Source organism: Cryptotermes secundus, unplaced genomic scaffold (genome assembly GCF_002891405.2).
Source record: "Cryptotermes secundus unplaced genomic scaffold, Csec_1.0 scaffold377, whole genome shotgun sequence".
NCBI lineage: Eukaryota > Metazoa > Arthropoda > Insecta > Blattodea > Kalotermitidae > Cryptotermes > Cryptotermes secundus.
Window position 1 is genome coordinate 157485 of NW_019725418.1, and position 15032 is coordinate 172516.

At 42.6% G+C, this 15032-nt stretch overlaps 1 protein-coding gene across 1 annotated transcript in view; it reads right to left on the reverse strand.

Moving 5' to 3' along the window:
• The window catches only part of LOC117282229, a 40884-nt gene that overhangs the window by 17519 nt on the left and 8333 nt on the right, over positions 1-15032 (reverse strand). The window contains exons 6-9 of the mRNA XM_033751025.1: positions 14732-14961; positions 12064-12281; positions 8370-8632; positions 5918-6056 (exon numbers count right to left, since the gene is read on the reverse strand). Of these exons, the coding sequence (XP_033606916.1) occupies positions 5918-6056; positions 8370-8632; positions 12064-12281; positions 14732-14961 (850 nt within the window). The remainder of the gene's footprint in view (positions 1-5917; positions 6057-8369; positions 8633-12063; positions 12282-14731; positions 14962-15032) is intronic.

A 15032-nucleotide genomic window follows, 5' to 3' on the forward strand; every position in this document is an offset into this window, starting at 1 on the left:
TTGAGAGAAGGATATGGGATAAGATTTTATATGAAGTTAATAGCAGTGATATCCCCCGATAATTACTACAGTCAGTTTTATCACATTTCTTGTGAACTGGTACAATAATAGACTCCTTCCAACGACCAGGCAGTCTTTCCTTATGCCAAATAGAAGTAATTAGATTGTGGATCTTAGAACGTAATATTTCGCCTCCTGCTTGAAGAAGTTCTGCCGGAATTTGACCACTACCTGGTGATTTATACCGTTTCAATTTTGCAATAGCACATTCAGGCTCAAAAGGGCTAGGATCTGGTACTAACGGCTCAGCTGTATGGATTTCTGTCTGCCTAACATCACTGACCCTGTGTACATTCAATAACTGAGATAAGTAGTTCCTCCACCTATTAAAAATGTTGTGGGAATCTGCAAGCAGATCACCATTCTCATCCTTCACTAAGTTACTGCTAGGCTGGTAACGCCTCTTAAAGTCATTTATTCCTCTATACAGGTCTCTAATGTTCTTGTTCTTACTGTTCATTGCAAGCTCATCAGTTTTGTCTTTCAGATATTCCCTCTTTTGTTCCTGAAATGCCTGCTGGTTTAACGTCTTGTATTGTTCAGATTATCCCCATTTAACTCGCTTGGATCCTGTAACCACTGCAATTTGGCCTGCTTTCTTTGATATAATAATTTTGAGCATCCTTCATGGAATCATGGCTTATGCTTCTTCGGTTCATAATAACCTAGACTCTCTTTGGCAGACATTTATATTCTCTCTAATAGTTTCCCAAGCTTTATTAACATCTACCTCAGTGTCCAAGTTTTCCAAAGCTGCAAACCTATTTGAGATTTCAACACAATACTGCTCTTTACCCTCTGCCTCATTTAATTTCTTGAGATTGAACCTCTCCATATGAACTCTGTGTTGTTTGTTTGCTCACTGCCAGTCTTTCCCTAATCTTTGCCACCACCAGGTAGTGGTCAGTATCACAATCTGCTGCCCTGAATGATCGGACATCAAGTATACCTGAGTGCCGTCTCCTGTCTATCAAAATAAGGTCAATTTGATTGTGTATCTTCCTATCAGGAGATGTCCAAATGCATTTATGTATGTTACGATGTGGGAAAATTGTACTTTTGACAGTAAAATTTTTTGATTTGGCAAAGTTTACTATTCCAACTCCATTATCATTACTAATTTCATGCAAACTCTCATTCCCAATCGTTGGTTTGAAAATGTCTTCCTTCCCTACTTTGGCATTGAAATCTCCTAGCAAAGTTTTCATGTGGTAATTCGGGAATTTTTCAAATACATGTTCTAGTTCTTCGTAGAACTTGTCCTTTATATCATCAATTCTAAACGACACCTCCAATTATCTCTTTTGTTGAGTGTTTTTGTTGTCGCTGGAACGTGTCTACGGAGCCGTTGCCTAGCAACTACAAGGGGAATATACATACAGACGAAGGCGCTGATGGGAGGGACTTATAAAGTACGTCATTGAGACGTGCTTACTTGCCATCATATTCATACTAGGTTACATAAAGACTGGCTCGGACATTCAGAATTTGGTGGAGAAATAGACAAAGACACACATACACACAGACAGCAAGGTGATCTCATAAACCTAGTTTTATGTTTTCAAAATAATGGAAGTAATCTAAAAATAAAAAAGTATAAATGTGCATAGAGCGTGTTTAGTGAGAAGAAAGAAAATGAAGCCTCTACTAAGTTTAGTACATTGAAGTTAGGTTTGCTTTATTCCTTTACTGAAGTGATCCCTTGTTGTAGGAAATTGAAGCGTAATTTAAACAACTTATATATATTCATGATAGGGACCAGTGGAGGGTCCTTGTGAACACGATGATGAACTTTCGGGTTCCATAAAATGCTGGGAAATTCTTGAGTAACTGTACAATTGGCAGCTTATCAAGAAGGGCTCAGCTCCAGGTGTGAGTGTGAGTGATCACAGTCAAACTCGAAGTCTTAACTCTTTGATATTTCATTTCTGACCCAGGAACCTACGGCTCATCTTTCTTGTGCAAAAGAACAGGTCTGAAGTCGACTGTTTCAGCATACATACTTTAGCAACCACAAAGTAATGTTCGAGAAAGAAAAAAGAAACAAAAAAGACACAAACTCTGTGGTTTTAGTCCTCTAGCGAACTATACCGACCGAGCGAGGGCCGCTTGTCGAAGTTAGTGCCAACTTTAGCCGATAGAGTTTGTCGCATAGTCAGCGGAACGAATCCCCACGGCCAATAATATTCGATTTTCTAGACTGGAGCCGCTACTCTTCTATTCAAGTAGCTTCTCAATTATCCTTACGAGGCCGAGTGAGCCCCGTTCCAGACCCACTACTTCTCAGAGAATTTGGTAGCGCCGGGATTCGAACCCGGCCTTCTGAATCTGTAGCCAGGAACTCTGACCAATAGACCACAGATGCTGTCCAAAGTAATGTTCGAAGAAAACAAAATTATCGATAAGTATATAAATAAAAATGTAAATGTTTGTTTGTTCAGGATCTTAAATCTCTGAAAGATCTTCATCGATTGCTTCGAAATTTTGACACAACGTTGCATTTGAATGGTCGCGTGTTTTTATATACCTATTATATAGCTGTCACACCTATGACAGGTGAAAACATGCTTCTTTTGAAAAACAGAATTGGAATTTGGAATTCAGAAGAGTCACCCCCATGGAAACGCTAGAACAGACCGTTGCATAGGAAGTAACAATAGCGATACTGTATCGAAACTCCACGGTTACGACGAATACACGGAGCGTTCCCACAGAGACAACGCAGTAACAATGAGTCGCTGCGTAGGAATCGCGGAATCAACAAAGTAGCGTTTCCGCGGTTATGACAAAGGCTCATTTGCATAGCAGCGGCCGAGGGTATAAAAGGGGGTTGAATGCATTCGCCCAGTCAGTCTTGGAATAGCTGCCGCTGAAGAAGGTTGGAACCTAGACGCCAAGAGATACAGAAGTATTGGCCGAGAGATTGTGTAACCAGTAACTCTAATATTGCAAGTGGCGATAATTGTAAAGTGTGCAAGTGAATTAGAATAAAGTTTCGCTATAATTAATACGGCGTAAAGTTATTTGTAGCGTGACATACCCAAACACGCTACATGCATTACTGACGCGTGCAACACGTCACATCCACATCAAATTCGTGCATTGTTTGCAATCATATTGACGGCCTGCTCTCCTTCGTCTCCAACAGAATTATGGGAGAAATATAAATCGCACATGGCTGAAGATATTTCCCGTCGAATACGCCAGGAAAATTCCAATATGAACATGGATTTCACAGCAGAAATTTGCAACGAAGCGTTGATAATGATTGAAGATTTGTGCTTAGAAATCGCGAACAAAGTTCTCAATCAATTGGGAATGCCATCACCGAATCGATCTGCTGCTGCTTCGTTCAATGTAGAATTGCGTCGTGAGCAAAATTACAACACGGGCGATCTTTTGTCGTATGTGCAATCAAATATTCCTAAGCTAACGCTTGAGCAAAAAGGCATTTACGGTCAGATAATGCAAACTGTCAATAACGGGGTTGCAGAATCCTTCTTCTTAGATGCGCCAGGAGGAACTGGTAAAACGTTCCTAATTAGATTGATTCTGGCACCAATTCGATCCCAAAATGACATAGCCTTAGCTCTTGCGCGCCCGGAATAGCTGCGACATTGCTACCGGGTGGAAGAGCTGCTCATTCCGCTTTGAGATTGCCACTGAACATGCAATTCACTGAAACTCCCACGTGCAACACTTCCAAAGCATCAGGCATGGGAAGGGTATTGCACAAATGCAAACTTATTGTTTGGGAAGAATGCACAATGGCGCACAAAAAATCGCTCGAGGCTCTTGATCGATCATTGCAAGATTTGCGTGGAAACATCGGACCACTTGGGAACGCATTAATATTGCTTGCAGGGGATTTCAGGCAAACATTACCTGTAATTCTTCGATCGACACCAACGGACGAAATAAATGCTTGCCTGAAATACTCTACTTTTTGGCGACACGTAAAGACGCTAAAATTAACTACAAATATGCGTTCCCAGCTGCAAAACGATCTATCAGCTGAGATATTCTAACATCAATTGCTGGAAATTTGGAACGGAAAGATACCGGTTGATCTGACCTCAGGACGAATTTCGTTGCCTCATAACTTCTGCAATTTCGTGACGTCAAAAGAAGAATTGGTTGAAAAAGTATTTGCCAATATTCAAACCAATTATAAGAATCACGATTGGCTGAGTGAACGAGCTATTCTTGCGACCAAGAACAAAGACGTCTACGAACTTAATAATATCATTCAGTCTAACAGTCACTGCGAGGCAGTCATATACAAGTCCGTCGACACTGTTGTGGAAGCAGATGAAGCGGTTAATTATCCAACAGAATTTTTGAATTCACTCGATCTGCCACAGCAACGCGTGGCCGGGTACAGCTAGTTTCAAATAAATGTTAAGGTTACTGTCTTCAGGAAAGAGGTAATGTAGTGTGGTACCAACGTTTCAGAAGAACCTGGCTGCCAAAGTAAAAAGGGAGCACATTCCAGAAAGTCGCATCATGTAATAAAACACAGTATAAATAAAAACACCTTCACAGAAGTTGATTTTGCTGTTGGGTCTTTGATCCGTGTGGATGTGGGCAGTGTTGTACGCGTTTCGGGGATATATGTTGCCTCAGTCGTCAGGGTGGAAATTGGAAATGGAAGGATAAAATTAAGTTGGATCCTAAATAAAGAAGAGAGGCCGTTGTGTTCTGAATTCCTTTGACTGAAGGTAACATATATAGGCGGTGAATATGACAATGAATTTACGGTTACCATAAGTGGCAGGGTTTGCATGAGTAATATTGTGAATATTATCGTTTGAAGAAGGGAACTCCTTCATGGATTTAGCTATGGAAGAGTATAAACTGTCGTGGGTACCTGTGACTCTGTTATTACCACTTTCGTAAGGTCGTGGCTGTGAAATGTCGCCCTTTATTAATATAAATACGAAGGAATTTCAGTTCATGAAGTTCTAGACCCTGAGCGACGTTCTCATTATCAATCTCCTTAGAGTGACCCGTTTCATGCCGCTGTTTCATTAGGTAGGTAAGGTAAAGCTATCCCTGTAACAGGCCGTGGAGGCCCATAAGGTTGTGAGAAGTCGAGGTTCCCACATTTTCTGCTCCTAGACATTCGACTCACAGATGGCGGCGAGTTCGCTAGCCTTACCCGCCCGCTGCTTTTTGCCCCTAGGAAGATTCCTGGTACTCATTACTGTTAGAGGATGAATGGATTCCAGGGCCATAGTGGGGCTGGAAGGATTAGGTCAATTGAAAATTCAGTGATCTCATCGGGAATCGAACCCGCAGCCATCCGGCTTGTATCATAATGCCTAGACCAACTACGGTACGGCGTGCTCCTTCGTCAAGTAGAGAATATTGAATTCACTGTAATTTCAAATTACCGGTATATATAGATCTACTGGTTTTTGGAAGGCCCATGAAATAAACGGAGCCCCTGCTTGGAAGATAACCTGCAAACTACGATTTGTAGTTATTTTATAAAGGCAATTTGTTCTTCAACAATTTTAGCAGCCGTTAATTTCGAGACAGATATATCCTTAGAGGAGGAATAAAACTGCAAGAATTTGTTATTATACAATTCTTTATTTTAGTTTTATTGTTGTTATAAACAGATTATATGAAAGTATATTTCGCCTGCAACATGAATGTTTACAGTTTATTCTTATACATATTTTTTGACCCGAAGAAAAAATTAAATTTTCAGATTATTTCACAATATAGATATAGGCCTACTAATTTAAGAAGCAATTTTTATGTTAACATTTTGCTTCCTGATAAAATTGCTAAGCCGAGAGAAAACAATTTCCGCCAACAGACAGGAGATAGAAGTCAATAGACTCACCAGAAGGATAATTAAAATCGGTAAGACATCTTCCAAGGTAGCTTGTGTTCGTGGTAATTCCAGGTCATCATTGTCCGTCAGAGGTAACACCCTGTCTTCCAGCATCTTCAGAATTCCAGCACTTCGTAACATTTCAATGCTGTAATCAGGACAAATAAAATCTTGCGTGATTTGAGGTTTTCGCGACGGTGACTATGAATAATTCCGTCTTCTGGCATATGGCGCCGTGTAGATCTTGTGTAAACTGACGTTTCGGAGCAACTTATCGCCTCAATTTTCAGGGTAAACATCCGCGAGCGGAGAACCAGCGTGAGCAGGTGGCTGCAGATTCTCTGCAGTCCGAAACGTCGGTTCACATAAGATCTACACGGCGCCACATGCCAGAAGACAGCATTCTACAATTAAATTCTTCATTGCATTCCATATGTGCGACCCTATATAATTCTGTGAATGCCGTATACAGCAGGATGCTCCTATCAGCCAATTTCTGAAATGAAATCAGTTTAGACACATCAATTAGCTACAGTGACCAGACTTCCTTTTCATATGCCCCTATCGCCAACAAGTCAAAGATTCTTAGCCCTATTTGGAAATCGGAAATTGTTTCAATTTGTTGGATTTCGGATTCTCACGGTGGTTACTGCTTGTATGATGGAAATGGTCGTCCGATTGTAACACCATATTGTTTGGTAGTATTCTGTCGATGTTTCGGAGGAGCTTCTGACCTCCATCTTCAGGGTCGAACAGTAAACCAAGGAACTTGAAGCCTTCTAGTGCTGGTTTCTCGTTTATCTTACACTTCGACACTGGAGATGGGGCGGTGGGCTCCTCCGAAACGTCGGTGGGTTTCAACCGATCTACATGGAGCTATTACCCTGAAGACTATACTATTTGGTGAAGTGTTCATAAGAACTCGCCGCTGCACCTGTCGTGACCCAGACAGATAGAGTTCACGGCGGTCTAGCGGTAATGCTGCGGGTACAGTTCTAAAGTTGCAACACAACTCAATAAACTTTACTTTTCTTTACTTTACTAAGGGGCACTCGGTAGCGTAGCACTATACTACAAGCCGGAAGGGCACGGGTTCGATCCCCGTTTAGGTCATTGGATTTTTCACTTGACTTAATCCTTCCAGCCGCACTATGGCTATGGGGTTGACTCAGCCTGTAAGAGAAATGAGTACCAGGAACCTTGCTGAGGGTAAAGGGCGGCCGACACGTGAGGCTGACAACCTCACCGCCATTTGTAAGCTGATTGTCTAGAAAATGTAGGAACATCGACGTCTCTGAACCCTATGGGCCTCCATTGCGTGTTACAGGGATTGCTCTTACTTTAATTTACTGTATGCTATAAAATATGTTCGGAGATGCTGAGTTGGAATCTCAACCGAGACACGGACTATATGCACTAAGATTTTTGTGGTTTTTTAGTCGCTCCAGGCAGATGAGAGGATGGTGACTGGATAAAACAGCGACTGCTTCCTTCCATATTCTTTCCCATTCAAATGTCATACTAACACTCGACATAGTTCGGCTACTGACTGACGGACTTCATGCAGATGAGTTAAACAAAAGCAACTATCCTTCGGGGTTCTCACTCACTCACTCATGGAGCTGAGCCCTTCTTGAGAAGCCGCCAGTTGTGAAGCTACTCAAGAATTTCCCAATATTTCATGGAACCTGAAGGTTCATTAACGTGTTTATAAGAACCCTCCATTGATCCCTACCCTTAAGTAGATCAATCTAGTCCATATGGCCCCATACTGTCTCTCCAAGATCCATCTTAATGTTATATATTCAAACCTACATTTGTGTATTCCTATTGAGATGCTCCCTTCTTGCTTTCCCGCCAAAATCGTATACGCAGTAATTTTCTCCTTGTGTCTGCTAAAATCCCTACCCAATCCATCCTTTTGACTTGTTCATTCTAATTATACTTGGAGAAGAGTACAAGTTATGAAGTTCCTCATTATGCAGTTTTCTTCTACCTCCTGCCACTTCATCTCTCTTCGGTCCAAATATTCTCCTCAACATCCTGTTCTCAAACACCCTCTATATTAGTTACTATAGGATTCTGACGATGGTGTATAACACACTGATATGTTGGGTTTTTGGACTTTATCCATCGTCCTGGTTTTTAAGATAACAAAATAAAAACACGAAGTTTCGGAAACTAGATCTGTTTCCGTCCTCAGGTAAAGGAAAACACCTATTCAGTTGGGTCCGTTAGGTGTTTTCCTTTACCTGAGGACGGAAACAGATCCAGTTTCCGAAACGTCGTGTTTTTATTTTGTTATCTTAAAAACCAGGACGATGGATAAAGTCCAAAAACCCAACATATCAGTGTACCCTCTATATTCTTCCCTTAATGTCCAGCTACTGACAGCGTCTTAAAAATGACTAACAAAAATGCAGCAAAACTGGCTATCTGTAAACTGATTAAGTTAACTCACTAATGACTGAAGAGTCGTTTATAAGGGCTGTTCTTAGTGACAATGAATGAGGCTGGCATCCAGAAGAAGGCGCGTGGAACAACCAACAGCTTGCACGTCAGCTCACTGCTATGCATTCTTGCATCATATGAATCAATATTAATCACATATCTACTCTCAACACATGCTTGATGTAGGAGATCCATTTCGCTTTTCGGAAAGCTGTTCTTGTGTGGCAATATGAATCTCTTGTAGATCTGTTTCATCGCAGGGTCTGTTGCTTCCTGCAAGTAGAAGATTGGCTTATATTCGTTGTATGTTACAGACAACCAAATATATTACAAATATATTGTGATATGATTGGCTGAAAGCCGAAATAGTGGAATGAGTCATTGCTAGACAACGACATGCTAAACACGTATCTGACACAATTTTCAGTGTTCAGAGTTACTTTACGACTGGCGGTTCACCGCCAAATAGCTCATCTTGGTGACAAGCCCCTTGAGACGACCAAATTGTTTAAACTGAAGACTTGCGGTTATAGTCCTCATGTAACATCCTCTCTGATGAGAGGATGTGTTTGTCGTTTTCAGTTGTTGCCGGTCCTCACCAACGCAGTAATTCTCAGGTCCGAGTGCCACGGAACTCATGGCCATATTTTGCTGTCTCAGAGTCAAGACTCCCCCAACCTGAAGACCAGGTCCCTGTATTTATATTCCCCAGGAACAGGGTGACCCAGTCATACCCTCAGGCACTGGGTTCCCTTTTCGTCACCTCTCACGACTCGCAGGAGGACGGCGGATATATCCGACCTCGCCTCCACACGGGATTCTCCTTCTATACATGATGCGTAATCAACAACATGAGAACTGTAAAAGCTGTTTTCTGTTTTCTGTGGGGCCCATGTTGAAGTTTTGTGACGGCAACCTGGGGGCGATTTGGTCGACAGTCAGTGACAGGAAGCGGAGGGTCGTCATTGGGGTGAGGAAAGGTTTGAGAAGAGGAGTTAGCTCTTGCAGCTATTGAGAGTTATTGAGAAAAGTGAACAGCGGACAGTTTCTGCGCAGTGTTAACGGAGGAAACCGTGGTTAGTGAATTCACGGCCATTTCCTGTTGTTGCAACCAGTGTGAGTAAAGTCTATGCCTGGTCTAGGGCCTGTGCAGCTCAAGTGCTTTGTGTGTTTCCTGTGCATAATAAACCATTATAGTAATAGAAGTGGTAAGTCATATGATGGATAATGTACCCACCTCAGAATTTCAGAAGCTCTGGTCAAACCTGATTGAATCACTGAGGCTGGAATACGAAAACACTACCCAACAACATCCTGACACCAATGCTGTCATGGGACCTGTACATGGGATTCTCACTACCATTGCCTGCCTAGCGGGATGTACCACCGCATCAGTCAGCGAATGTCCAAAATGGACTCTGATTATCCAAAACATGGAGGGCACCAGGAGGAATCACCCCCGGCTTCTGAAAGGAAAACAGCTGTATAGCGCCCTATATATGCCATGGCTGCAGTCAACTCATCAAGCTGATTCCTCGCTCTCTGATTTTTCTTCCCTGAAGATGGATACGATATGTTCCTCCGAAACGTCTGTTCACACAAGATCTACACAGCATCACTTTCCAGAAGACGACATTCTTCATAGCCACCGCCGTGAAAACCTCAAACCTTACAAAGAAGACGAAAGCGGAAAACTACAGACAAAGCCGACAAAAGAACCAAGAAGTCTGCAACATTCACTACGGGAGTAGGCAACCCCCAACTGCGGTCGCAGCCTCAAGTTCGTTTTCGCCCGACTGAGGTCAATTGAAATGGATGCTGACAAGGGAAATGACGTCAGCGACACCACCGAGCGTCGGCAGTATCATTCGTCATCCAGTCAGGTAGGTAGGCCTCCCAATGTACAAACTTGTCAAGTGAACATGATGCCATTGCAAAGGCAGCTGAAGGGCTTACTGAAAGACAACTTTGATTTGCATAACACCAGAAACGAAAGTAATGGCCGATTTCTAGCCATCCCATCTCACTCCCAGAGCAGAAATCTCCCAAAAGACTCTAAGGTCTGTGATTCGGCATCTACCAGTCTCAGCTAGTGCAGAGGACATCTCCGATTGGTGAACGTTGGTTTCGATGTCATAAGAGTTAATAAATGTCTACCATCCGTCCGTCACCTGCGGAAAGAACAACCACCGTAAACTTTCCCTTCTTCCTAATAACCTTAGCCAGGACGTCGAAGCCCCATGAGATATTCAAATTGACGGGAGCCTGCCGTATTGCAGTCAGGGCAGACATGCACAACAAAGCCCAGACTGGTCTCACGCAGTGTTAAAACTGCCAATAAATCGGTCATGTCTGGGCTAACTGCAATCAGTCACCGCTTTGCATGTGGCAAGGGGCGGGGGTCAACTGGTGCAAAGAAGTAATGTCCGGAAAAGAGCGACACAGCAGCGATACCGACCTGCCGCAACTGCACGTTGGTGGACGAAGAGCATCCTCATCCTCCCAACTATCGAGGCTGCAGGCACGCCAAGGAAGAGGCGTGATACAGAAAGCCACAGAGAGCGCCAAGGCTACAACGGGTAGGGCCTTCTCCAGCCACAGCAACCAAGGGCAATTCTGCTCGGCGGAGCTACACAGCAACAGCCTCAGCCGCCCTCAGTTGCACAGGCTTGTCCAGCTTCCTTGAAGCGCAACCGATGGGTACGAAGTCAGATCAGGCTCCTAATGCAAACAATTCGTCTCTGAACGACATGTTCACAGCAGTTGCAACGATATCATCAGATCGAGACAGGGCTTAGCGGGGCTGAGCTAGAGGTTGACAAGATAATGGTTGTCACAAAAACTGCATAAAAACTCATGAAGCAAAATTGTCTTTAACGTCCATATGCGGTAGATGTGCTGGCGCAGACCAGCAGAAATTATAAACGACAGACTCGTCCTCTCCGCAAATCAACAAATCCGCAACTGTCAGTAATAAAAATATGGTCTTGGGCCCCAGATGGGTGCTTGACACCAAGAGAGATTGACCGACCGACCGTCGGTCATAATATGACTTTGATTTTATTTGGTCAAATTTATTGAAATGATTGTAGTGACTGTGAAGGTCACGCAGTAGAAGGGGATTGACCGGTGGTAGTCAGATACCTCCTTTCGTCGAGGAGTCACTATAATTTTCAAAACACTCAAAAGTCCGGAAAAACAAAAGTATGATGAAGGGTCCCAAAGTCTTCCGAAACCAAGAACGACTGAGATGTCGAGGGCCAACAAGAATTTACTGAACTAGACTAGTGTTACTTGTTGGCTACGACGTGATAAGTGGTCTGAAGGCTCTGAGAGCCTTCAGAGTGTAAATTATGGTCATGAGTCCCTTGGAACACGGAACCAAGAATCACTGTGCTGGCGAGGACCAGCAGAAATTAAGCAGTCATTTAGTAGTGGGAACGTAACGAGCCGGTAACGACGTGAACATGGAAGGAGAGGAATGTTCATTATTAGGAGACATTTCGAAGCAACGACCAGTGAATATAGGTTTTATGTGTGGTGTAGTTACAATGATCTATAGACTGTGTAGATCAGAGAGAGTTCTATAGTCATTTTCGGTTATGAGTTATAAGCTTCTAATAAATTCAGTTATCATTTCAAACCCCTTGCCTAGTTATTAACACATGACAGTTGTCGTATTAACATAAACTACTCTTTCTTACCTTGAATAAACTAATATAGACGGGCCTGTCCGGGACAACCAGCCTGTATGTCCCACTGTCCAGAAGACCTTGGAAGTCCATAAATGGCATCGCATAGCGACTCACGGTAAGAATTGATATGAAGATGGCTGAATATGCGATGAACAAGATTAGAAACATTAGAGAGGCCGTGACGTACACAAGGCGACAAGGCCAGGACTGAGGTGGTCTGTCATGACCTATAGAACAAGAAATAAGCAGTAAGGAGTAGGGCAGCCAGGAAAAGTAATATGTGAACATTTCCTAAACTTATTCATAATATCACAAAATGTTCATGCAATTTAATTAGTTAAAAAATTGGGGAAGCTTGTAATCGCTCAGCTTGTCACGAAATTCCCAGCCATTTATTGCCGTGTTTGTAACATCTTCCTACTGTGTCCTATTCTGAGACGATTGAAGCCAATCCACGCTTTCAGTCGTTCAGTATCGCAATTAACAATTAGTTTTCGTTTTAGTTTGTCGAAATTGTGCGACTGGCTGTAAGCGTAAGTGTGGGGGCGTGAGCCCCTGGTAGGTACACCAAGATGGACGAGTAGTGGCTGGATGAAAGATAGTCCCTGGCCCTCCACTTTGAAAATTGGGTATCACGCTAAAAACTTCAACTTGTAAAACAGTAAAAGTTAAGATACCCAACTAAGGATGCTGGCTTAATAACTGGGGAAACAACTAAAGAAAGTTTGCAAGGAAGTTATATTTTGCTATTTGGAATGTGCTCAAGGAGGGATCTTTAATTGAAGACAGGAGGTAGAAAGAATTTTGTAAGAGTCAAAGTTAGAGCACTAGAACTGAAGAGAGAGAGAGAGAGAGAGACAAAAGGCTGATAATTAAGAAGTGGCATATGTCGTAGAGTGGAAGACACTTAGAAAAGAGCAGAGCAAAAGAATGTGCAGTAAGTAAGTAATTATGTAAATAAATTTTAAATAGTGTAACGTGGACTCCCAAAGCGTTTCTAGGCAACAGCTAGTTAAACACGTTCCCGTGAACGCAACAATGGAAACTGCGTTCACTGTGGGTTAGGTTAGTTAGTTAGTTATTGGAGAGGGTGGGTTTCCCCATGCACTGAGACCTGTATTGGTCCATTGTACTTCCCTCTATGATTTCTACCAGTCTCTATATCCTACCGGTACTGGTGCTTACCATCAGTCCCGCCCAGCCAGTGAGACCGGCTCTACTAGCTGAGAGGTATCTATAATGCTTTCCCCATCTACCAGAGGTATTAGAGACTGCTGTTGGGCGGGAAACGTCCGTTAATTTGGCTCAGTGACCTCCTTTGGAGATATGAGGTTCTTTTATGTGCTACGACACAGGACCCACGGCTTAAAGTCCCTCCCGGAGGACTTGATCCCTAAATTTTTCCGCCCTTAAAAATTCGACGACCTCCGCCGGGTATTTGAACCCGCGTACTACGAGTCATGAGGTGGGAACCTTACCTCTAGATTACGGAGGCCGCTTGTGGGTTAGGTTATAACTAGTTGCTAAGTGAAGAGATACTGCTGATAACAGAGAAGAGTGTTTTCTATGATGATAGGTGATGGTGATTGTGGAGCAACTGGTGGAATGAAGATCGGCAGGGGAAACCGAAGTACTCGGAGAAAACCTGCCCCAGAGCCACTTTTAACTCTACAAATCCCAAATGACCAGATCCGTGTTCGAACCCGGTTCGCCGTTGGAAGCCAGCGACTAACCGCTTGTGGGTTAGGTTATAACTAGTTGCTAAGTGAAGAGATACTGCTGATAACAGAGAAGAGTGTTTTCTATGGTGATAGGTGATGGTGATTGTGGAGCAACTGGTGGAATGAAGATCGGCAGGGGAAACCGAAGTACTCGGAGAAAACCTGCCCCAGAGCCACTTTTAACTCTACAAATCCCAAATGACCAGACCCGTGTTCGAACCCGGTTCGCCGTTGGAAGCCAGCGACTAACCGCTTAAGACATAGCACGGCCTATCATGGATATAAGTAAGCAGTTTAATTGTTTAGTTAAATTTATTTAAAGAAATCTCATATGAGGAAATACCGTTTTCCTTTGTGACTGTTATGAAATATAATTATTTTAGGCATAACTGTTGCATACATGCCCAAATTAAAAGACATCCTCAATCAACAAATATTTTATTCAGTTCGAAAATAGGAAATTTCCTCTTCTCAGCAATTAGTAATGTTACCCTTTCAAAGTAAGCAGTCCCAACAAATTTTGTATTTCGATTCTCGTATTTGCAATGCATATGTAATTTGATTATAATTAAATAAACCGGAAGAATATAAATGTTCATTTACATTTCTATTTACATATTCTGAGACACAACAATATAAAGGGCATACCCTTTATATTGTTGTTTCTTTCCCTCTGTCACATCTGTTGCTGCAGTCGTATCTGCTCATGTGAACAGGACAAGGGTTAGTGAGAATAGTAGGATTCCTGACGAAAATTCGGAGTAGTATTCCTGTCGAAAAATCGGAGAAAGATTCCTATAGAAAATCTGCAGTAGGATTCCTGACGAAAATTCGGTGTAGGAATCCTGCAGCAAATTCACAATAGGATTCCTGTCGAAAAATCGGAGAAAGATTCCTATAGAAAATTCGGAGTAGGATTCCTTTCGAAAATTCGGAGAATAATGCGCTGTACTAACCTCTCTGACACAAGCTTCCAAATATATGAAACCATGAGTTGTATATATTAAAATTCTCTCTTCTTCGATGCGTTCCATAAGGAGAACCGACGTACCAAGTCACAGAGAGAATGACAATTAGCATTAAAGTTACCATCGAGACAACCCACCAAAATTCATAGGAAAATGGTTCCAGTATGTGACTCCAGCTGGAACTACTCGCCACTTCTCGCTTAATGTATGTTGCCATCCTGTGAATAAGAAACATATGCAATTAAAATTAGGAACGTCTGTGAACGTCATACGCCTGAACTAACTAACA